Source organism: Oncorhynchus masou, chromosome 10 (assembly GCF_036934945.1).
Source record: "Oncorhynchus masou masou isolate Uvic2021 chromosome 10, UVic_Omas_1.1, whole genome shotgun sequence".
Taxonomy (NCBI): Eukaryota; Metazoa; Chordata; class Actinopteri; order Salmoniformes; family Salmonidae; genus Oncorhynchus; species Oncorhynchus masou.
Genome location: NC_088221.1, coordinates 6,837,297 through 6,862,835, shown reverse-complemented (window position 1 = coordinate 6,862,835; position 25,539 = coordinate 6,837,297). Strand labels below are relative to the sequence as shown.

Genomic DNA, 25,539 nt, shown 5'->3' with positions numbered 1-25,539 from the left:
CCCCATATGGTTTCCTTTGTGCTTAAATTGTTCATGATAAAGTAGGACTCATGTTAAACTCTGGAATGGACTGTCAGTGAATGTGAACTGTTTGTATGTTTAAGATATGCCTGGACAAACGTGATATTGTATGTCCAGGCATACCTTAACAGTATCTGATTTGGATGGTTCACACCCCGTCTAGTATCCAGGCATCTCAGTTCTCTGATAGGCTACGCTATCTCCATGAACACCTGTGTTTACATGTAAACAGGTCTGGTCTCCATCAGTACACTAGCCTACATGTTGACAACACAGCCCAGCTCCTTGTTGTTGTTTACCTCTGTAAACACGTCTGACAGCCGTGTGACAGCAGGGCTCTGTCCTCCCAGCAGCCCTGTGTGACCAGAGCCAAGGCCGAAAGGCCAGACGTCGGGATCTGATGTCTCTGCCAAATTGCAAACAAAAGAGCGCCAAGGTTCGTAGTCATGCTACCATGCTACTGAGGCATGTGCTCAAATGCATTTCTTTAGGGCACCACTGTGTACTTCTGATATGAGTTGTTTTTTTCAAGGTACTGTTTTACCAATAAACTCTGTAGAGTTTCTGTAAGGAAGAAGACCATGTATAAAAGTTGCTTAAAATGTTCCAGCCCTGGTTTTGCAGTGTTTATGATTTACAACATGAAACTTATCTATAATTTAGCCTTCAAGTTGTATCATCTTTTATTTCTTAACCTTTTAACCCTATTTTCAACAGGTTGTTATAGCATGTTTTGACAGCCCTCCTGCATCAATTTACATCATTAGTATCCTTTTGGGTTTCTGCAGTTTAATGTTAAAATAGGAATAAAAACTGCACTTTTTAATTTATTATCTAAAAATGTTGTCTGTACCTGTGAGTAATATGATGGAATAACCTAGATCATTTGAAATTCAAGAAAAACATTTTTGGGAAATCACACTGGGCAAAAACTGGTTGAATCAACATTGTTTACATGTCATTTCAAAAATCTATATGATGACATTAAATCAATGTGCAAAACTGATTGGGTTTGCTAAAAGTCATCAACATAAGGGCATTTCGTCTTTTTTTCACCCAACTTTTAATCTAAATCCAATGACACGGTGACGGTTTTGTTGATTTCACATTGAATTCACGTTAGTTGACAACTCAACCAAATGTAAATCAAAACTCGACATTGAACTGGTGTCTGTGCCCAGTGGGATTGTAGTATACACAACCTGAACATGCATTCATTTCAAGTAATTGAATATTCATGTTTGGACACAAAAATATCATTATTTGGTCAAAATCAAAATCAGTCCCTTGACTTCTCAACCGCCTGGTAGTGTCATGCCCTGACCATAGAGAGCCTTTTTATTCTCTATTTTGGTTAGGTCGGGGTGTGACTAGAGTGGGTAATCTAGGTTGTTAATTTCTATGTTGGCCTGGTATGGTTCCCAATCAGAGACAGCTGTTTATCGTTGTCTCTGATTGGGGATCATATTTAAGCAGCCATTTCCCCACTGTGTTTTGTGGGATCTTGTTTATGTGTAGTTGCCTGTGAGCACTTCATTTGCGTCACGGTTCGGTCGTTCCTGTATTGTTTTTTTTGTGTGCATTTCATTAAATAAACATGTGGAACCCATATCACGCTGCGCTTTGGTCCAAATGTTCTTACGGCGATCGTGACAGGTAGAGCTCTGTAATTTCCAAATTAAACAAAGTTGGAAAACAAATCATTGGAAGTTCTTTGAGTTGTTAGTAATAGGAATTGAAGGTGAAATAATGTTTTCAATATGTTTTTCAAGAAGAGACAGTCAATTTTTTATACCAATAGAATTGAGGAAAATATTGTTTGTTTACCTCTAGATTATGGATAAACTGGTATTTACCAAGCTAGCGCTAGGCTAACAGTGAGCTAACAGAGAGTTAATGGTAGTTGATAGGCATGGGATGCTACTGTTACTCCATCAGATTGAGTGGTGGTGCTGCACTGTGGAGTGCAGTTAACCATTACCATAGCCACGTGGAACAGTGAAAACTGAGTCCATTTCCCCATAGGTGAACAAGTTTTTTTCCAACATGGCCGAAGGCAGGTGCTATTGAGGCAAAGTGACAACATAGTTACAATGTTTATTAAATATTTACCTTACCGAATCTCACCGTGAGTGTTTCCATCGCCTCCTTCCTCTCTCCTTTATTCCTTTCTCAAGCATGCAGAGAGAGGGTCTCTCATCAGTTTAATGAAATTTGTTTTGTTGTGAAAACAGATCAATATCGATGTTTCTAACCTGATTTCAGTTGGTTTTCCATTTTGTGACTTAAGTGGGCTACAGTCTGTCTGTTCCTATCAAACTGCAGATGTGTTCCTGCCTGTGCTCTAGGCCAGCATTCAGGTAGACAGGCCACCACCAAGTATTCAGACTCCTTGACTTCTCCACATTTTTGTTACGTTACAGCCTTATTCTAAAATTGATTAGATAAAACATTTTCTTCATCAATCTACACACAATACTCCATAATTACAAAGTGAAAACAGGTTTTAGAAAATTTTGCAAATGTGTTAAACATAAAAAAACTGATTCTGAAATATAACATATTTATTGATTTGTTTAACACTTTTTTTGTTACTACCTGATTCCATATGTGTTATTTCACAGTGTTGATGTCTTCACTATTATTCTACAATGTAGAAAATAGTACAGATAAATAAAAACCCTTGAGTATGTGTCCAAACGTTTGACTGGTACTGTGTAAATAAGGTATTTATATTTTTCTTCTAAGATTTGAAGGGTAGGATAATTAATGAGGAGTAAACTTGATTTATCTCCGTTCTTATTAGAATTTTTCCATTGTAAACAATAAAAATGGTTTCATGCCATGAAAGGTACCAGATAGCAAATAGTTTCTGTAACGCAGGCATCCAAAATTGAGAGGTTATGGATCCTTTTCCGGTGGCTCAAATAAAGCACTGCTTTTAGGTCACTGTAACCTCTCTTCAGTAGTCCCATCTGTCTGGTGAAGAACAGGAGTCTGTGACCATATTTAGTTAACCTGCGTGAATTGTAAAGTTTTACCCATATTTTTAATCATAAATTATTTATTAAGCTGCAAGGTGTAATAGCATGAGTGATAGTTTTGGAGATCAAGATTGTTGATCCACAGAAATGGACAGGAATGTGAAAAGAAAACAGATTGCAAAACCTGCGTGTGTGCATGTGTGTGGGTTTACATGCATGTGTAGGTTCCTGTGTGTGCTTGTATGCATTCGTATGTGTGTGCTCACACACATTTCTGTAATGATTTAATTCATTCAAGTGCATGCCATACATGCATATGGATGAGGGTGATTTGATTTGATTAGTTTGTACATGCGTGTAGATGCCATTATATCTTTGCTTCTGGTTCATGTCCTGGGCTATCCATCTGGTCTCAGCCAGAAATAATAATGAGAACTGTGGGCCGCAGAAATAGCCCGTTAAAACGCATACTTTGCTTTTACATGGAATGAGAAGTGGTTTAATACAGTTGGTTGCTTGAAATGTGGCCAATATCCATCCCCTCAGCCCCCATGCATTTCTCTCTCTCAGGTTACATTCAAAATGTTATAATCCAAAATTGTAATCAGTAATGGAATTTTTGGATCTGTAAATAAAATTACGAGCCTAGTTGGTTTAGCCACAGAAAAATACTGGAACCTTCCCGCTAGCCATGATTGGCTGAGATAATGGATGGGCTGGACATGCTGAGAGATGAGTTTAGATTGGTCTGCCATGTAGCTTGATTCTGTCTATAATGAGCTTCTCAGTATGTGTAGGTAATCCTTTTAGTCAATTTTAGTCTCATCTGACCAGAGTACCTTCTACCATATCTTTGGGGAGTCTCTCCCACATGCCAAAGTGTTTGCTTATTTTTTTTCTGGCCATTCTTCTGTAAAGCCCAGCTCTGTGGAGTGTGTACGGCTTAATGCGGTCCTATGGTCAGATACTCCAATCTCCGCTTTTTAATGTCCCAACCCTGATCGGTACTTCTCCACAACTTTGTCCCTGACCTGTTTCGAGAGCTCCTTGGTCTTCAAAGTTCCGCTTGCTTGGTTGTGCCCCTTGCTTAGTGGTATTGCAGACTCTGGGGCCTTTCAGAACAGGTGTATATATACTTAGATCATGTGACACTTAAATAAAGTCAACCTGTGTGCAATCTAACTAATTACAGTATGTGACTTCTGAAGGTAATTGGTTGCACCAGATCTTATTTAGGGACTTCATAGCAAAGGGGGTGAATACATATGCATGCACCACTTTGCTGTTTTATTTTTTAATTTTGAAATAAGTTTAATTTTTTCATTTTCACCAATTTGGACTATTTTGTTTATGTCCATTACATGAAGACCAAATTAAATTAAATTTAATTGACAGGCTGAAATACAACAAAATAGGAAAAACACCAAGGGGGATGAATGCTTTTGAAAGACACTGTAGCTAGCTACATTTTCGGGAATTATACATTTCTTATATACTTTGTAGCGCCACCTTTTTCTGCCTAGTCGCTTGGGGTATGTCTCTATCAGTTTTGCACATCGAGAGACTGAAATTGTTTCCCATTCCTCCTTGCAAAACAGCTCGAGTTCAGTGAGGTTGGATGGAGAGCATTTGTGAACAGCAGTTTTCAGTTCTTTCCACAGATTCTCGATTGGATTCAGGTCTGGACTGACTTGGCCATTCTAACACCCGGATATGTTTATTTTTGAACCATTCCATTGTAGATTTTGCTTTATGTTTTGGATCATTGTCTTGTTGGAAGACAAATCTCCGTCCCAGTCTCAGGTCTTTTGCAGACTCCATCAGGTTTTCTTCCAGAATGGTCCTGTGTTTGGCTCCATCTATCTTCCCATCAATTTTAACCATCTTCCCTGTCCCTGCTGAAGAAAAGCAGGCCCAAACCATGATGCTGCCACCACCATGTGTGACAGTGGGGATAGTGTGTTCAGGGTGATGAGCTGTGTTGCTTTTACGCCAAACATAACGTTTTGCATTGTTGCCAAAAAGTTCAATTTTGGTTTCATCTGACCAGAGCACCTTCTTCCACATGTTTGGTGTGTCTCCCAGGTGGCTTGTGGCAAACTTTAAACAACACTTTTATGGATATCTTTAAGAAATGGCTTTCTTCTTGCCACTCTTCCATAAAGGCCAGATTTGTGCAATATACGACTGATTGTTGTCCTATGGACAGAGTCTCCCACCTCAGCTGTAGATCTCTGCAGTTCATCCAGAGTGATCATGGGCCTCTTGGCTGCATCTCTGATCAATCTTCTCCTTGTATGAGCTGAAAGTTTAGAGGTACGGCCAGGTCTTGGTAGATTTGCAGTGGTCTGATACTCCTTCCATTTCAATATTATCGCTTGCACAGTGCTCCTTGCGATGTTTAAAGCTTGGGAAATCTTTTTGTATCCAACTCCAGCTTTAAACTTCTTCACAACAGTATCTCGGACCTGCCTGGTGTGTTCCTTGTTCTTCATGATGCTCTCTGCGCTTTTAACGGACCTCTGAGACTATCACAGTGCAGGTGCATTTATACGGAGACTTGATTACACACAGGTGGATTGTATTTATCATCATTAGTCATTTAGGTCAACATTGGATCATTCAGAGATCCTCACTGAACTTCTGGAGAGAGTTTGCTGCACTGAAAGTAAAGGGGCTGAATAATTTTGCACGCCCAATTTTTCAGTTTTTGATTTGTTAAAAAAGTTTGAAATATCCAATAAATGTCGTTCCACTTCATGATTGTGTCCCACTTGTTGTTGATTCTTCACAAAAAAATAGTTTTATATCTTTATGTTTGAAGCTTGAAATGTGGCAAAAGGTCGCAAAGTTCAAGGGGGTCGAATACTTTCGCAAGGCACTGTACCTGTATATTCATGCAGGGTAGTAATGTTATGAGTTGGTATTATGGTCCATTGTTGATCTAGCTATCTAGCTACATGTCTAAACAAAAGACTCTACTATGCAAGTAACCATTTCACGGTACCATTTTATTTGATATAGTGTTTGTTTACCAGAGACGTTTTTGTCAAGAACAACATGACCTGCACCAAATTCAATTTAGGATATAACATTAGGCCAATGAGACAGTGTCTAAATTCTAAAATTCTCCGGTAGAATGCCCTGCTTTTATTTCATCACACTCACAACCATAAGTTATTTTCTGTAATTAGCTCGCCATTAACTTGTAAATAATGATCTTGTTGTGAGTTTATTTTCATGTAATAATGAATGACAACTGTATACTGACATGTCAATAGACGCAGTATAAACCATACTTTAGTCTAGAAATCTTTGGTTGTTTAGTACACAACTGTACTCACTGTTTAACACATGGCCTCACATGTAAATCCTTAAAGAGATGAGTGGGGCTTAAGAGGGTTTGAACGATGCTAAATGGGTGTAGACAAAGAAGAGCTCTCCTGCATGTATACCAAAACATTCAAGGTTACAAGTTTATCAACTTTCCAAGCAGAATTACTTTCCCATTGTTCCTCAACTGTAGTGTATGATATTCACTTTTCTAGTCTCTACTTTTATCCAATGTAAAAAAAACACCATTTCAAATGTTGCTAAATAAGTGAGAATCGAGCCAGTCGGTCAAAAGTGAACGACATCTATTGCAATATAAATCAATGTTAGACTTTACATACTGTAGATAACCTATAGCTATCGGGGAGAAGGGCCTTGGTCACAGAGGTGACCAAGAGCCTGATGGTCACTCTGACAGAGCTCCAGAGTTCCTCTGTTGAGATGGGAGAACCTTCCAGAAAGACAACCATCTTTGCAGCATTCCACCAATCAGGCCTTTATGGTAGAGTGGCCAGACAGAATCCACTCCTCAGTAAAATGCACATGACAGCCCGCTTGGAGTTTGCAAAAGGCATCTGAAAGGACTCTCAGGCCATGAAACTCAAGATTCTCTGGTCTGATGAATCCAAGATTGAACTATTTGGCCTGATTGCCAAGTGTCACGTCTGGAGGAAACCTGGCGCCATCCCTACGGTGAAGCATGGTGGTGGTAGCATCGTGATGTGGGGATGTTTTTCAGCGGGAGTGACTGGGAGATGAGACTGGATCGAGGGAAAGATGAAAAGTACAGAGAGATCCTTTATAAAAACCTGCTCCAGAGCGCTCAGGGCCTCAGACTGGGGCAAATGTTCACCTGCCAACAGGACAACGACCCTAAGCACACAGTCAAGACAGCGCCGGATTGGCTTCTGAACAAGTCTCGGAATGTCCTTGAGTGGCCCAGCCAGAGCCCGAACTTGAACCCAATCGAACATCTCTGGAGAGGCCTGAAAATAGCTGTGTAGCAACGCTCCCAATCCAACCTGACAAAGCTTGAGAGGATCTGCAGAGAAGAATGGGAGAAACTACTCAAATACAGGTGTGCCAAGCTTGTAGCGTCATACCCTAGAAGACTCGAGTCTGTAATCACTGCCAAAGGTGCTTCAACAAAGTTCTGAATAAAGGGTCTAAATACTGTATGTAAATGTGATATTTCATAATAAAAAAATTATTTAAAAAATCTAGGTGTCTAAATACTTTCCAAAATATAACTTTTCAGAAAATCATTTGAAATTGACAAGTTGAAACAGCCTATAAATAATTAGCAGACAGAGTGCCTTGGTTTGAGGGCAGTGTGGGTTAACCACATTTTCTGCGCAAATCTGTCGAATATTGGCCTGATGGAAACTACAACTCCCTACTAGATCACACAGTTCGGGTTCGATCTGATTTACAGGATTTCTAAAGAAAATGCGCATTGAGCTCACAGAAAAAAATGGAAAGAAATGGAATTCAAATAATTGAACAGACATGAGTCAATTAGTTGGTAAAAAACCAAAAATTACCGAAAATGTTGGTTAATTGCTCAGCATTAGTAAGTGATGACAGTTACATTTTCTCTGTAATCGGTTACATGTAACGGATTATTATTCTGAATGCAAGTACGGATATTTGGACACGGCGAGTCTCTCTGCTCTTTCTCCCTCTTACATTTTCTGTTTTTATCAGTATATATATGCATTCTCAAATAGAACATTTTAAGTGTGTGTGTTAGTGTGTCAGTCTGTGCGTTTGTGTGATAGAGTGAGAGTAATGCAACATAGCCTTAGGTGTCTGAGACACAGCAAGGTTAATAACTTTCCCCTGGTGTTCCTCTCCTCCCCAGTAAAATGTAGTCTTGATCTCAATAGGATTTCCTTGTTAAAAAAAAGGTGAAATTAAAAAATAAAACAATAATGATTCTCTAAAGTATTAGTCTTTATCCTTTTCACTCATTGACAGACAGTCGTAAGGTTTACGGTAAAGAATAAAGATGGTTAACTAGGGGTCCTCGTTTTTAGGCTTATCAGGTTTGCCTCTAGCTTTACAAAGGAAACCTGGGTCATGTTCATTAAGGCACACTGTAACAAACGTTATTTAACAATTTGCAACATTATATGAAAATGAACGTTTCTTATTGGATAAGTCCAGGTACTGCTTCCCTGTTTCAGACCATTTTCTCCTGTTTGGTGCATAATAATCATGGTGGGAGTGAATGTCTGCTTTCTCCCCTAGTCGGTTTAGCATAGTGGGCTGCTGCTTCTCATGTTACCACTGCAGCAGCTCCAATAAGTGACCATCAGTATCCCTTTCAGAGGCATAACACTAAACAACATTGTAAGCTAGATTTATTGGAGGACGCTTTACAAGGATGCAGCAGGATTCGAATGGGCATGCAGATGGAATGATATACCACACAACCATATTGAGCAAACATATACAAAGACGCTGATAGATTGGAAGATATAATTTTGTGATTGTGAGGTTGTGACATAATTTTGTGATTGTGAGGTTGTGATTAACCAATGCACACACACAATAGTTGTTAAGCAGGAGGCTTGGTTCATCTGTTGTCACAAACCATTCTCAGATGTTGTCTTTAATTCTCTCACTCTCTCCCTCTTTATCTCTCTCTCTCTACCCCTCTTTCTCACTCTCTCTCTCACAGATGCCGGGTCAGGCTCGGGAGATGACGGTAAGATCGCTCTACTCTTTTTTTCTTCATTAGTTTTCATTTTCCCTTATATTACTGTTGTTTCTGTACTCATTCTCCTTGCTTAGAAACAAGACTGGCACACTACTTGGAAGTGAGCTTTCACATAACATATTCAGATGGGGAACAAATGCATATTCACAAACATGCACGCACACACTCAATAAACACACTGCATGGACAAATGAACAAACGCGCTCTAGAACAAACACACACACACACAAACACAAACATTTGTTTGTATTCTCTCAGACATGCAGACACATCCTGACACACACACCATGCAATAACTAAATAATCATGCATGTAAACAGTAAGAACACTCTAACATGCTTAGCAAACCCCTGTACCATGCAAATGACATCCTATTCCCTATATAGTGCACTACATTTGACCAGGGCCCATAAGTAGTGCAACATGTTGCCATTTGGGATGCAGCTATGGTCACAGAGCCTGGTGAGAGAAACAGGAAATTAGTCCCTTTTCTGGAGTGTGTTGCTTGCTTCCTCTTCATCTCTCTCTCATCCCCCTAACTCTCCTTCTCTCCATAGCCCTCTCTATCTGTCACCAAATCTCTCTCTCTCTTTACCCCTCTCTTCACACTCCTCATCCTAATGTTGCTGTTATAACCTGTATGGTGGCAGATCTGGGATAAAAGTAGATAGGAATGGGAAACTTTTGAGTAGGTGACAGGAAAGGTGTAGGTACGAGCGTACATGCTTGTGTGTATCTGTGCTAAAGAGATGTAATTCTTGTAGCTGGATTTTCTGTATATACAGGTGTTGGTTGAGCTAATGTATGTTGATTTGTGTGTTTGCGTGCGTGCATGTGTTTGTGCGCTCTCGTTCGTTCATGCAAACATGTGTGTGTTCCTGTGTGTGTATGTGGGTTTGTCCATTCATTAGTGCATGTGGATGGAGGAATAACAAGTATCCCGGAGTCAGATATGATAAACAGATTGCACTCTGCCTATGGACCTCCAAATGAGAGACAGACAGAGAGAAGCGGAAATGAAGAGGGTGGGAGGTCAAACAGAGAAATAGGACAGAAATTACCATAGAGATGAGGAAGAGAGATAAAGAAAGGGAGGAAGCAGGGGGCAGAGAGTGAGAATGGAGGTAGAGTGATAGAATAAGATGGAGGGAGGGTTGACAATGATAAGGAGGAGGTAGAGATAGATGGAGAAATAATAAAAAGGGGAGGATGGCAGGAAGAAGGGATAGAGAAAATATGTCAGTTTATGGGTAAAAAGAAGGTAAAGACAGTTATAAAATGGGGTTAGAGTAGTACAGAGGCACTAACACAAGAACAGCCCCCAATAAAATTTGAATGTCTTTTAATGGCCGACGATGAATCTCAGAGCTGTTCATTTATGGTAGTCTGGTAGGTGAAATATAGATAAGGAGATTTGGACACACACACTGTAAACCCCAATGTGCTGTCATTACTCAAAACTTTTGAGAAAACCTATTACACAAACCGGGGCGGCAGGGTAGCCTAGTGGTTAGAGCGTTGGACTAGTAACCGAAAGGTTGCGAGTTCAAACCCCCCGAGCTGACAAGGTACAAATCTGTCGTTCTGCCCCTGAACAGGGAGTTAACCCACTGTTCCCAGGCCGTCATTGAAAATAAGAAGTTTTCTTAACTGACTTGCCTGGTTAAATAAAGGTAAAATAAAAAAATAAAACTGAGGGGTGTAAAACTCATTCCACGGAGGGCCGAGTGTCTGTGGGTTTTTAGTTGCCTTTCAATTAAGACCTAGACAACAAGATGAGGGGAGTTCCTTCAAATAACCAGCTCATCATAAAGCTTTGATTATTTGAATCAGCTGTGTAGTGCTAAGGCAAAAAATATATCATACAGTGGGCAAGTGAAAGTAAATTATAGGCCTATCCAACGTCTGTGGGAGGAATAAACAATGAAGCATGGATGTTATGCAAACGTGTCTGTGGGAGGAGAGGCAACCCAAGGACCACTCCTGCATGCGCAAAGCAGCTAATCGTAGGCACTGTTTGAATATATTCATGGCTGGATGCTCCCTTTATTGAAATAATCATTTATTTAAATATAGACCTATTAAATCAATAATAGGCTATTTAGGCTATGAATAAATAATCACTGACATGACTCTGTTGGTAGCCTAGCATAATATCTCCTTTCACTATCCATTTATCGGGGATGTCTTCAAGGATGGGAGTACCAAAGGATGCATAGGTTATCCCAAAACAGGGGCATCGTCTCTGTTAAAGGCTATTTGTCTCAGCTATCCCGCAAACTTAGGCTACCACTTGTTTACCTTATTTTAGAGGGTAGTGTTTAGACATGTTAGGTTAAATTACTGTCTCAGATGGGCTTTAACCAAACCCCTACCCCCCTGCCACGTGGCTTTGCAAGTGCAAGGTCCATGACAGGGGTTTGGGGGCAGCCCTTGAGCCCAACAGGGATTTGTGATCCTTTTCCACTCAATCCGTGACTTACATTCACAAGATAATAAGCATGGCCTATGAGACTACTTTATTGGAAGTCTACATAAAACACCATGCAATTACACACGCATTTGTAATTTACCCTTTCGGTTTCGACATATAGTCTTCTGGGCTAGCTGTTACTCTCCAAGATACGATGCAAAGTGTTGGCATACACAAGGGACTGAGGATAACATTGTAGCAAATTCGAAGGGCACCATGACAGGGACTGATGCACGCAACTCATGTCTCTATGCATTCTGACAATATTCCATGGCCATTAGAATGGTATTGCTTTGGGGATACCATGTGTGTGTGTGAGCATGCGCGTGTGTGCACAGCGCAGCACAGTGATGCCTGTATTACATCTCCCCCACCTCATACACATACAACCCACCTGTTTCTACCTATGTATACTGAACAAAAATATAAATGGAACCTGTAAAGTATTAGCCCCATGTTTCATGAGCTGAAATAAAAGATCCCAGAATGTTTGCATATGCACATAAAGCTTATTTCTCAAATGTTGTGCACAAATTTGTTTACATCCCTGTTGGTGAACCTTTGCCAAGGTAATCCATCCACCTGACATGTGTGGCATATCAAGAAGTTGATTGAACAGCATGATCATTACACAGGTGCACCTTGTGATGGGGACAATAAAAGGCCACTCTAAAATGTGCAGTTTTGTCACACAACACAATTCCACAGATGTCTCAAGTTTTAAGGGAGCATGCAATTGGCTGACTGCAGGATTGTCCACCAGAGCTGTTGCCAGATAATTGAATGTTAATTTCTCTACCATAAGCCCCCTTCAACGTTGTTTTAGAGAATTTGGCAGTACGTCCAACCAGCCTCACAACTGCAGACCATGTGTAACCACGCCAGCCCAGGACATCAACATCCGGCTTCTTCACCAGTGGGATCATCTGAGACTAGCCACCCAGACACCTGATGAAAATGAGGAGTATTTCTGGCTGTAATAAAGCCCTTTTGTAGGGGAAAACTAATTCCGATTGGCTGGGCATGGATCCCAAATGATTTCAATTGACTGATTTCCTTATATGAACTGTAACAGTAAAATCGTTGAAATTGTTGTGTGTTGCGTTTTTATTGTGGTTCCCTATATTTAAACACAGATTTGGATGAAATACCTGATCCAAGTCTGTGTGGTTCCTCCTTCTGTGGTTCCTCCAATCTGCAGCACAACCTCTTCCAGGTCCTACAGTAATACTTATTATCATATGGTTATTACATGCTAAAAGAGCAAGGATTTCCTTGTTACTAAAACCAATTCTAAAGTATAGTTTCACCAGTCATCTAACTCTGGAATTTCAATGGTGGCACGCACAGCAACAGGGAGCCAGGGAGACGCAATTAATAACCAAATCTTATACTTTAATCTTGAAATATATACCTTTGAATTTATTCTCAAAATTTCAACTTTATTATAAAGATGTGGAGTTTATTTTGGAAATAGTGGCACTTTATTCTAGAAATATTGCCACTTTTTTTAAATGCTATCTGTGCTTTTTTTAAATCTAAGTACCACCAGCCATCACCATTTATTTATTTTTTCTCTTAACTTAACCCTAAGACTCTTCCGTACCAGTCTGATAGCACATAAATGTAGAGATGGTGAAAAAAATATACTACAATATTATCAGGGGCTTATCAAGTGGACAGTTGATAGAGTCCTCTAAAAAGACTGAAGACAAAAAGTGGCTGTCCTATCACATCCTCAAGGATCCTAGATCAACAATGGCTTAGGGATTAGGCAGAGGAATTGGTTTGGCTATTTGTAGAGCTATGACACATAAAGCTTTGGGGTATTCACCCTAGTTGTGGGCTAGAACAAAAACATACACCTCTTTGGGTCCCCCCCAGGTCTAGGATAAAGAACCTTTCAATTTTGTGGTATCGTGGTATTATTGTTACCACATTTTCCAACCACCTCTGTCCACATAGCAAAAGGTACTTAATCGTGCGGAAAAGAGCATCCTACAACTTATTATGTTCATTGAGAGACTACTTAAACGGTGAAAAACTCCTTCATTACTACAGATGCCCTTTCAGAACACTGGTTGATAGGGACCAATGCAGCGGTCTATTGCCTAGTTATCAGTATTTAAAAGGTTTTCTCCATGTCTCTCTCTCTCCCTTGTCTTTCTCTTTCCTCTTTCACGCTATTCTCTTACAATTCTTCCTCTCTTTTGGCCTTTGTAAGAAGCTTAGTAAACCTTTTTTTGTAAAATAGTACCTGTAATGTATAGTTCATATTATTGCCTCTTGTAGCCCAATCTTTATGCTGTGTGTATAAAGTGTGTGTGTGTGTGTTTGTGTGTGTTATGCTTGTACATGCTTGTGTGTGTATGCGTTTGTGTGTGTGCACATGTGGACATATGAGTATTGTGTCTGATGTGTGGGTTGAATAATTGCGGGACAAACATTGCATTTAAGTTCATTGAAATACAATAGCTGGACTAAAGGATTTATAAAATTATCATTCAGAAACCACAGCGATATGGATTCGCCTCCACACCATTAATTTGAATTAAGTGTGATACCCAAGTATGAATTTAATTTCAATTGATCTCCATAGTCAATACATACTGTAATGACACACCATGGGCTTAGCAAGTTACTCACTGCTGTATACAGGATCACACTCCAAATCAAATTGTATTTGTCACATGCGCCAAGTACAATGCTCTCTCACAAGCCCTTAACCAACAATAATGTTCAAGAAATAGTGTTAAGAAAATATTGACCAAAGTAAAAAATACCATGATTTTGTTTATGGTGTCGGTAGGGGTAGTGGTCTAGAGATGGCCATGTTTAATCTTTCACAGCCATTGAACCACTTTTTAAAAAGACAGTGAAAATAAATGACCTGGTTGTGCTTTTGACGAAAATACTTTGCCATTCTGGCTCCTTTTGCCTCCGCTGACAGAGGCCTGCCGACTCAGTTGCAGCCCCATCGCCATGGTAACGAGGTTTAGGAATAGGGAGAGAGAGGGCCAGGATGACCAAATACAGACAGCTCCTTGCCGGCAAAATATGTTCTGCTCCCAGATATCTAGTGAAAGATAGCCCCATCCACCCCGCAGGTTGACGTTTATTGTGATTAGTCTTGTTCCGGAGGCATTGTTTTATTAGCTATATTGTACAAATTAGCTTTTTGGTCTTAATTTAAAGTAAGGTTTAGGCATTAGGGTTAGCATTGGGGTTAGGGTTATGTTTAAAATCTGATTTTATGACTTTGTGGCTGTGCCAGCTTGTTACAACTCTACAGTGCTGCCTCCAATACATGAGTCATCCCAATAAATGTTAACTTGCATCCACCCCACACAATTCTGCATTAGGCCGAGCGAGGTGTGGTGATTTGATAATGTGAAAATACTATGATTAGCACAAATAACTTAGCAGACACTTATCCACAACCTTGGTGTAGAACCACCATGTTCGCACCAAATGAGCCACACAGGCTGCGTTTAGAAAGACAAATTCTGATATTTTTTACACTTAAGTGGTCTTTTGACAAAACACATCAGATGTTTTAAGATCAGATCTTTTTCAGAGCTCATTGGTCAAATGACCAATTAGTGAAAAAATATTAGAATTGGTCTGCCTGTCTAAACACAGCCATTGTGTGTGTGAAAAGTAGTGGTAATAATTTGATGCAAATATTTTTTGCTCACTGTTTCAAGTTATGGAGTGTATGTTATTTATAATAAGGGTTAGCTGAATAAAATCAGACCTCTCTGAAATAAATGGATAGCCCTCCCTTCAGCAAAATATGTTTTAACCAAACCCTCCCTGAATGCTTGAAAAAATGAAGTGACCCTCCCCTATACCCCTATTAATAATAAAAACATAAAGTAGATACTATTTACCCTCACTTCTAGGACAGACTAGAGACTTAGATATGCAGTTTTAGAAACTGTTCTTCGTCCTGTAAGGGATTTTCATAGCACACAAGGCTGCGGGCCAGAAGGTTGTGGGTTCGCAGACCACCATTGACAACAGTAGTGGTGGAAATACAGTATATACACTTTATATTAAAAGCATTGCATGAATCTATCATCGTATTTGTGGGTCTGAGAAAATGTTGCCTTTTATAAACATTTCAAGCTATTCTACGTCATTTTACATTACTGGAGACCTTAGCAGAATATTTTTTAATACCACACATATTACCAAAATTACAGGCTAAGAATGGAAAGAGAGATAAGCCTATGCGTTCATCTTATCATATTTCTCCAATGCCAAATCAGTGTGTCTTGTTTGCAACGAAACTATCCTTGTTTGCAAATAATTACATCTGCGATGTCATTATGCATCTAAGCATGGTACTATGAAAATGTAGGCCTACCATTCCAATACAGACAGAGTAGCCCTACCAGAAAAGTGTAAGCTTTAACTGCTGGCAACTCATCTTCTGTGGCATAACCCAACTAGAGGACACAAGTGTTTCCCTAAAAGCTGTCTGGGTTTAAACATCTTCCATTTTACATTAAGTGAATAGCTCAATCAATTGGTTCCAACAGAATAAGAGCAGGTTAGCATTTTTCAACATTAATCTTGTTCTGGAGGCAGCTCTGCAGAGTGGCACTGTGCAAAATACCCCTGTATGAAGATCAGACAGGTCTTAATGCACATTCCAATACAGCATTATGTCCATGAGTATCCAAATGTGTCCAGGTCCGATACGGACCGTATCAACACATCTCAAAAGTAAGCATTTAATCCCTTTTTGAATAAATGTATTATACATTTTAATGTACCTTTTAAATTAAGGGTGCTCATCACCATGAACCCAGACCTTCAGAGTTACAGACCAGGACATTTATTATTGATTCAAAATGTGCTCTTTAAAAAAAAGAGAATCAAGTCATATCAAGTCTGTCAATCAAATTACAACATTTAAGTCCTAGGCCAGACAGTGACAGTGGTACTTTCAAATACTTTTTCAAGCACTAATATGTATTTTGAAGGACCCTCAATTTGTAATAGTTCATATTATGCAATTGTTTCTAGGCGCCACCAGATGACAGTATATCGCCACAACCTCATGAAAAAAAACAATTAACTTTGAATTCATCACCACCTGACAAGTTCTAATCAATAATACGTTGTTCCACTACTTATTTACTACATACATGAGTGGTAATTCAGTACTGATGATGTTGTAATTTGAGTAGCGATAAGCAGAGTTTTGGGACTGGTGGACACACATTTCCTATTCGCATCACTACACAATTCCAGCTAAATTACTGTTTTATTGGGCATTTGGGAATCTACTACTTAATAGCTATGAAAAAGTGTCTTGCTTCCGACTGGCAGCTTTAGTGTCGCCAGTCCGGAGAAGGGTGGGCTGTATGAGGAAAACGGCCCGTGAACGGCCACCAGAACAGCAGAAGCACGGCTGCGGCTTGATAAGGTGGAATATACACATTTTTTGCACATTACACAGTGTGGGTTGGTCGGGTCCAGTGATGTAGATGTAAAAAAGTGGGTTAACTATACTTAACGAAAATATTAAACGCAACATGTAAAGTGTTGGTCACATGTTTCATGAGCTGAAATAAAATATCCTAGAAATGTTCCATACGCACAAAAGGCAGGATTTAACCTACATTTTCCCGGAATTTTAGCTATCGATGTGACGTTTGGCTGTGCCTAATCAGTCAGTTCTGTACCTGCCTGGCTGAGTGGCAGTGTGGGTGTAATGAGTGAGCTCGCCTGACAACCACAGAGTGAAACACGTAAGGAAATTATACTTGGTAGTCTTGCAAGACCAAATATTTTTCATAAACGTATTTGATCATTATCTGTTCTCATTTTACTTCAGAAATTGTCAGATTTTCAAGGTTTTCCTGTACTTGAATTTTAGAGTGCCAAATTTAAGTACTTTACCACCTCAAGGACTGTGTGCGAACCCTGCCTACTGTAATTGATGCAGTTAATACTACAAATATGGATTTAAAGCCAGCAATTGCCATACTGGTATGAATTTGTTTACAATAACAAAAACTACACAAACCTGTTTCTCAAATCACAATTTACACCTCCAACATACTAAATAAAGGAAGCATTATTTATAGAGCAAAATACATTTCGTAGTCAAGAGCTCTAAACCTAGCTACCTATGTATGAAACCCATTCTGGCAAACTCTGTTACACTGGGTCAAAAGACAGAAGCCCTGTGCCAATTAAATGGAGTAGAACAATTTGATGTATGTAGCTAGCTAGCTAGCAACTGCAGTTGGCTGTAGTAGAAATAAGGGCTCCTCTGCTTACTTCAGGCTGGCTACCATACAGCTGCCTAACGAACTTTAGCTAGCTAGCCAACTAGACAGCATAGATCAAGCCACCACCAGCAGAAAGGAGCTGGTTGTTAGCTATTAGCTTACTAGCCAGCCAGCTAGCTAGCTAACTTTGCACGCTTCCTCAACAAATGGAGATTACAGATGAACACTAGCCAGCCTTAGTTAACTAGCTAGCAACAACCCCAAACGCATGCTACATACAAAGTAGCTAGCTAGAATATTTGTATTCATCCCTGATAGATAGCTGATATTAGCTAACATTAGCTAAATCAGTAGCTAGCCAAAAGTTAGCTGGCTAGAAAGCTAGCTCTTTTCATTCAGCTGGATAGCAAACATGAGATGTTTAAGATATTATACCTACTGTATGAATTGTTCCCTTGACTACCTTGGTTCTTTATTGAAATCCTCCAACTTTTTTGAGTCCATTAAAGTCTTCTCGTTGAAATCAAGTCACAGCTTGTGAATAGGCTTGGAATCTTTTTAAAGACAGCGCTTAAAAAATACCAGAGTCAACATTGACTGTTAGAAATGTTATAGGATTTCATCGGATGTACCCTCGGGCAGAGCCTCCTTCCCAACAGCCAATTGCATTACTTGGAGGGAATACTTACAATACTCTAAACTGTCAGACACACTGTCTCATATGTGTCAGGATATATTCAAATATCTGGATTCATTGTGTCAAACACTGCCACCATGTATCAGAATCTGACATAGAATTGGACACATTTCAAGCTGATACATTTAGAAACTGAACTGTTCAGGTCCGAAACATTTGTTGTCAAGAAAAAAATGATACCGTCAGACACACTTTGATACAGGTCATTTAATGCAGTGGTCACTAGCTGGCACAGCCACAAAGTCATTGAATCAGATTTTAAACCTAACCCTAACCTTAACCTTAACCTAAACCACACTGCTAACCCTAATGCCTAATCCTAACCTTAAATTAATACCAAAAAGATCATTTTAGTTTTCATAAATATTTACAATTATAATGTATAGCCAATTTTGACTTTACATCTGGCCTATCTATTGGGAAATCGCTCAGTTCTGCTTCCAGGACAAGACTCATGACAATAAATGGCCACCTGCAGAATTAGGTTACTGTCACGTTCTGACCTTAGTTCCTTTGTGATGTCTTTGTTTTAGTATTGTCAGGGCGTGAGTTGGGTGGGCAGTCTATGTTCTCTTTTCTATGATTTGGTATTTCTGTGTTTGGCCTGGTATGGTTCTCAATCAGAGGCAGCTGTCAATCGTTGTCAATACTTAGGCAGCCTGTTTTCACCCTTGAGTTGTGGGTGATTATTTTTCTGTTTCGTGTGGTTTGCACCTGCAGGGCTGTTTTGGTTGTGCTTTTTGTTTCTTTGAATGATAGTGTTCAGTTTAAATAAATACATGAACAAGTACCACGCTGTGCTTTGGTCCTCACCTTCTTCCACCGACGACCGTTACAGTTACTTTCCAAGCAAAGTAATAGGTTTTTCTCCTTGGCTATCCAATCTGAGAAAAAAAGGTTCCAAAAGGGTTCTTTGTGTAGACATAGGGTTCTACCAAGAACCGTTTTGATCAGAAGAACCCTTTTTGGAAGACAAGGTTTATTTGTAAGTCATAGGCTGATACCTAGAACCTTTAACATCCTAAGAACTGTTTTTGTAAGAAAGGGTTCTTTGATCATTCTTTGGATGGCACGAGGGTTTCTTTGGAAGGGTTCTACAAAGAACCAAATATAATATTTCCCAGCATCCTCTATTGCAGTGAGATATTCAGAATAGTTTATTTTTGTAACGATGTACACTGAGAGTCGGGAAGCAAGTTCAGGGAGTGAATACATGTCATAAATAAATGAACAAAACAAGAAACACAAACAGAGCACCAACATGAAACAGCAACAATGACGTATCCCCATTTCCCTTTACTTTCTTACCTTGGTACAACACAACTGATTAGCTCAAACCCATTAAGGAAATATATTCCACAAATTAACAAGGCACGCCTGTTAATGGAAATACATTCCAGGTGACTACCTCATGAAGCTGGTTGTGAGAATGCCAAGGGTGTTCAAAGATGTCATCAAGGCAAAGGGTGGCTACTTTCAAGAATCTAAAATCTCAAATATTTATTGATTTGTTTAACTATTTGTTTTACTACATGATTCCAGATGCATTATTTCATAGTTTTGATGTCTTCACTATTATTCTACAATGTAGAAAATTGTCAAAATAAAGAAAAACCCTTGAATAAGTAGGTGTGTCCAAACTTTCGACTGGTACTGTATATATATAATGTATTGTCATAAACAATTCATTTTTAAAGGCTACGGTTGGATCTAGGAAAAAACATCAGAAGATAAAAGGGTTATTGGTAGAACTCTTCATATAAGGTTTTAGGCAGAACCTAGGTAGAACCATACAGGGGGTTATTTGAAGAATCCTATGTAGAGGGTTCTAGATGGAACTGCAAAGGGTTCTACCCAGCACCAAAAACGGTTATCCTATGCGGACGAATTGAAGAACCCTTTATCATTTTAAAAGGCTAATTGATCATTAGAAAACCCTTTTGCAATTATGTTGGCTGAAAACTGTTGTGCTGAATAAAGAAGCAATAAAACTGGCCTTCTTTAGACTAGTTGAGTATCTGAAACATCAGCATTTTATGTTCGATTACATGCTCAAAATGGCCAGAAACAAATAACTTTCTTCTGAAACTCGTCAGTCTATTCTTCTTCTGAGAATGAAGGATATTCCATGTGAGAAATTGCCAAGAAACTGCTTTTTAACAAAAGGTAGGCCTATGGCATACACATAACCTTTCATACTGCCTCAATTTGAGTCCTGGTTTTAACTTCCCCGACACAGAGGTAGGCTATTTAATGAGTATGTGGTCGGTGGAGGAATTGGCAGAAAGATCTATGGATAGCAGCCTAGCCTAATTTCCTCTGTCAAACAGGTAGATTTATCTCTTACTTCTTAAATATTAAATAGGACGAAGTAGGCTCCAACACAAAGCCCTCTTGTTGTTTGTAAAGTGTAATTAAAGTGAAGACTGTTGAAATTATTTAGGCCTTCTCAAATATATCTACTTTCAGCACAATGAGCTGTCCATTTTCGATTTATTTTGGCACGGCTGCCACTTCAAGTTTCAGAAACATAGCAAGCTATCAAAGTTGATCTCTGGTCCTCTTTCTCATCTTTGCGCTCTCCCTCTGAAACTGAACAGAACAAAGGATGTTCCGTGTGCATGATAGTACATTTTGTAAAACTAATTTAGCATTATTTTCGGAAGAAGCCTTTGAAAAGTAAAAGACTCTGGGAAAGAAGTACATATAAGTACATATAAGTACATATAAGTACATATAACTTTTTCTTGGTGCTTCTCCAAGCATGCACTTCCTATAGCCTATGATATAGGCTATGGATCATTTGATTGAGGCAACACAAAATAGCCTATAGGCACACTTGATACTGCACGCCTAGTGGAGAATCAGAGGTGAGGGGCGACATCGGGCACACATCAATATATAACCAATAAGCAACGAATTCTAAAACACTGAGAAATATTGAAATGTCACAAATTCCAAATTCCATAACCCTCCCCTGTACTAAATATATATATATATATATATATATATATATATATATATATATATATATATATATATATATATATATATATCATTATCATTATATATAAATAATAATAACTAAATCCTCCCCCAGACTGAAATTGAAAAAGCATGACCCTCCCTCATATTCCTCCAGGTTCCCATTCTGTACATTTCGAACCATCCCTTATCATATTCTATGTTCCATACTTTTCTAACCAGAGGGAAGGGAGATTGTGAAATTGATCCTATATTGCTGGCACTTAAAAGTGAAAACATCCTATATTGCTGGCACTTAAAAGTGAAAACATAGATCGGTTTTAATTAGCACTTTTAGGTCTGTGTTCAGATGGCATCCTTCATTATTAAATCTAGAATCGGCATCCTATTTCGCAACAAAGCATCCTTCATTCACGCTGCCAAACATTCCCTCGTAAAACTGACTATCCTACTGATCCTTGACTTTGCCGATGTCATTTACAAAATAGCCTCCAACACTCTACTCAGCGAATTGAATGTAGTCTATCACAGTGCCATCTGGTTTGTCACCAAAGCCCCATATACTACCCACCACTGTGACCTGCATGCTCTCGTTGGCTGGCCCTCGCTTCATATTCGTCGCCAAACCCACTGGCTCCAGGTCATCTATAAGCCTTTGCTAGGTAAAGCCCCGCCTTATCTCAGCTCACTGGTCACCATAGCAGCACCCACCCGTAGCATGCGCTCCAGCAGGTATATTTCACTGGTCACCCCTAAAGCCAACTCCTCCTTCCAGTTCTCTGCTGCCAATGACTGGAACGAATTGCAAAAATCATTGAAACTGGAGTCTTATATCTCCCTCGATAACTTTTAAGCATCAGCTGTCAGAGCAGCTTACCGATCAATGCACCTGTACATCACCTGTAAAAAGCCCACCCAACTACCTCATCCCCATATTGTTATTTTAGTTTTTTGCACCCCTGTTTCTGTACTTGCACATTCATATTCTGCACAATTATTTCGCCACTATGGTCTATTTCTTGCCTTATACCTCCCTAATCTTACTACATTTGCACACACTGTATATAGACTTTTCTATTTTGTTATTGACTGTACGTTTGTTTATCCCATGTGTAACTCTGTGTTGTTTGTGTTGCACTGCTTTGCTCTTGGCCAGGTCGCAGTTGTAAATGAGAACTTGTTCTCAACTGGCCTTCTTAGTGAAAGGTGAAAAAGGTGAATAAAGGTGAAATACATTTAAAAAAAAATATTTACAAAAAGTTGAAAAGAGACTGGTCATGAGGATAATGGATGGTATTTCATTGTACTTTTAACTAGGTATATTGTGTACATCAGCAGTGACGAACCCTCTTGGAAGCTTACTGGTTGTGCAGGTTTTTGTTCCAGCCCTGTTTTATCAAAACTGACTCAGCTTGTCAGGGTCCTGCGGAGCAGCTGATTTTTCGAATCAGGGGTGTTAGATAAGGGCTGGAGAAAAAGACTGCACATCTAGTAACTCTCCAGGAATTGTGTTGTCATGCTATACATTCTACATTTCATGTACATTCACTCACCCCATTGGATACAACCTTGGTGATGCACTACACTGGTCACCATGCATTAGCAATGGCTATGGAGAAGTTGGCTGCATAATGTACCACAATATGTCAAATCACTATCCTGATTATAGCCCACACCTTTTCCATCACTCAAAGCATGTTTTCAAAACCTGTGCATTGATAATATGTTGTCATGCTACACAGCGTGGGTTCTGGATAGGATCTGTAAAGGGACAAAAGCCAAAGTCCTCAGATCACATTTTTTGCTCTCATGCCCTCATCCTCCCCACATAAAGAATGATATAATATACTATGGAAATACTAAACAAATACAGAATACTAAAGTCTGCAAAAGCACTACAGTATTTATTGTAGCATTAACCGTAGTATACTGTAGTATTTACAGTTAACTATAGTATAAATACTATATTTACTGTAGTGTTTTTGTAGATATTACTGTAATATTTACTTTAGTGTTTTTATTGTATTATCTTGGACATAGAAGTGGAAGCTTTCTCCTTCAGGAAACCCGCTTGACAAATACTAAAAGGCGAAATGTTCAATAACCTGTAGGCAGGTAGGACAGGGGTCTGACTGGATAGTTCAGAACTTTTGCTTCTTTCTATAACCCGTAGGTAACAAATGGTCTATACTTGGCATGTAGCTTGCTCACTTATGGGTGTCACAAATTGCGATATGGCAGAGGGGAATGGTCAGGTTATATGCAAATTGAATACTAATATTTACTTTAGTTAAAAAAGTACTGTTTTGTGGACTGTAGTGTTTATTTGGATAACACTTTAGTATTCTACAGTATACTACAACATTCTATAGAATTCTATAGTAAGTACTGTAGTACACTACAGTAAACTGCAGCAAATTTTCATGAGTCTCTGTCTCCCTGTTTCCCTGTGGTGGCTGTTCAAATCAAATAACTCTGGAATTATTATGGATGAAATGTAAGTCTCTGGAAAACACTGAAGGGTATGGGTGTGTGTGTGAGTTGAAGGTATGTGCAGTGCGTGTGCATGCATATGTGCGTGTATCTCTCTGTGTGTGTTTTTGGTTTTACTATCTTTGTGGGGACCACAAGGATAATAAAACAATACAAATTTGGACAAATAGGGACATTTCGCCGGTCCCCTCAAGGAAATATGCAATTTTAGGCTTAGGGGTGAGGTTTAGGGTTACAATTAGGGTTATGGTTAGAATTAAGGCTAGGGTTATGAGTTACGGTTAAGGGATAAGTTTAGGGTTTAGGGAAATTTTTATTTTGAATTGGAAACAATTGTTTGTTCTCCACAAGGAAAGTAAAACAAGTGTGTGTGTGTGTGTGTGTGTGTGTGTGTGTGTGTGTGTGTGTGTGTGTGTGTGTGTGTGTGTGTGTGTGTGTGTGTGTGTGTGTGTGTGTGTGTGTGTGTGTGTGTGTGTGTGTGTGTGTGTGTGTGTGTGTGTGTGTGTGTGGTTGGGGCATCTGTATGTGTGAGCTCAGTCTGTGGGACAGAAAAAGGATCTGCTGTATTATGAAGGGGGTCACCCCTGGGCCATCGCTGGCTTTTATACTTTTTTCCCTGTGTATGAAATAATGAAATAGGGCTGACGTGGAACCGAGCCCGCCCGGGAAGTGAAGGATGTGGAGGGATGAAGATAGAGGGATGAGGGAATTGAACCTGTCTCTATAATGGCGGGATTAGGTGGGTTTAGCGGAGAATAGGGAGAGACAGGTGGGCTAGCATACCGGTTGAGAGGAATTTTAGCAAACAGGGTGACGTGTGTGTGTGTGTGTGTGTGTGTGTGTGTGTGTGTGTGTGTGTGTGTGTGTGTGTGTGTGTGTGTGTGTGTGTGTGTGTGTGTGTGTGTGTGTGTGTGTGTGTGTGTGTGTGTAAGGCACATGTATCTGTGAATTCTACTAGATTAAAAGTCAAAATGAGTATGACATCCGGACATTTAAAGTATACTAGTTTTTTTCACATACTGTACTATAAAATTTTATTTTTCTTCATACTCAAATGGCCTACTATTTAGGACGCAAGTATACAGTTGAAGTCGAAAGTTTACATACACTTAGGTTGGACTCATTAAAACTCGTTTTTCAATCACTCCGCACATTTCTTGTTAACAAACTATAGTTTTGGCAAGTCGGTTAGGACATCTACTTTGTGCATGACACAAGTCATTTTTCCAACAATTGTTTACAGACAGATTATTTCACTTAGAATTCACTGAATCACAATTCCAGTGTGTCAGAAGTTTACATACATTAAATTGACTGTGCCTTTAAACAGCTTGGAAAATTCCAGAAAATTATGTCATGGCTTTAGAAGCTTCTGATAGGCTAATTGACATATTTTGAGTGAATTGGAGGTGTACCTGTGGATGTATTTCAAGGCATACCTTCAAAATCAGTGCCTCTTTGCTTGATATCATGGCAGAATCAAAAGAAATCAGTCAAGACCTCAGAAAAAGAATTGTAGACCTCCACAAGTCCGGTTCATCCTTGGGAGCAATTTCCCAACGCCTGAAGTTACCATG

At 39.3% G+C, this 25,539-nt stretch overlaps 1 protein-coding gene across 1 annotated transcript in view; it reads left to right on the top strand.

The window, feature by feature from the left end:
- LOC135547087 (tomoregulin-2-like) overlaps nt 1-25,539 on the top strand; it is a 147,107-nt gene that overhangs the window by 62,287 nt on the left and 59,281 nt on the right. The window contains exon 4 of the mRNA XM_064975739.1: nt 9,025-9,051. Coding sequence (XP_064831811.1) covers nt 9,025-9,051 — 27 coding nt within the window. The remainder of the gene's footprint in view (nt 1-9,024; nt 9,052-25,539) is intronic.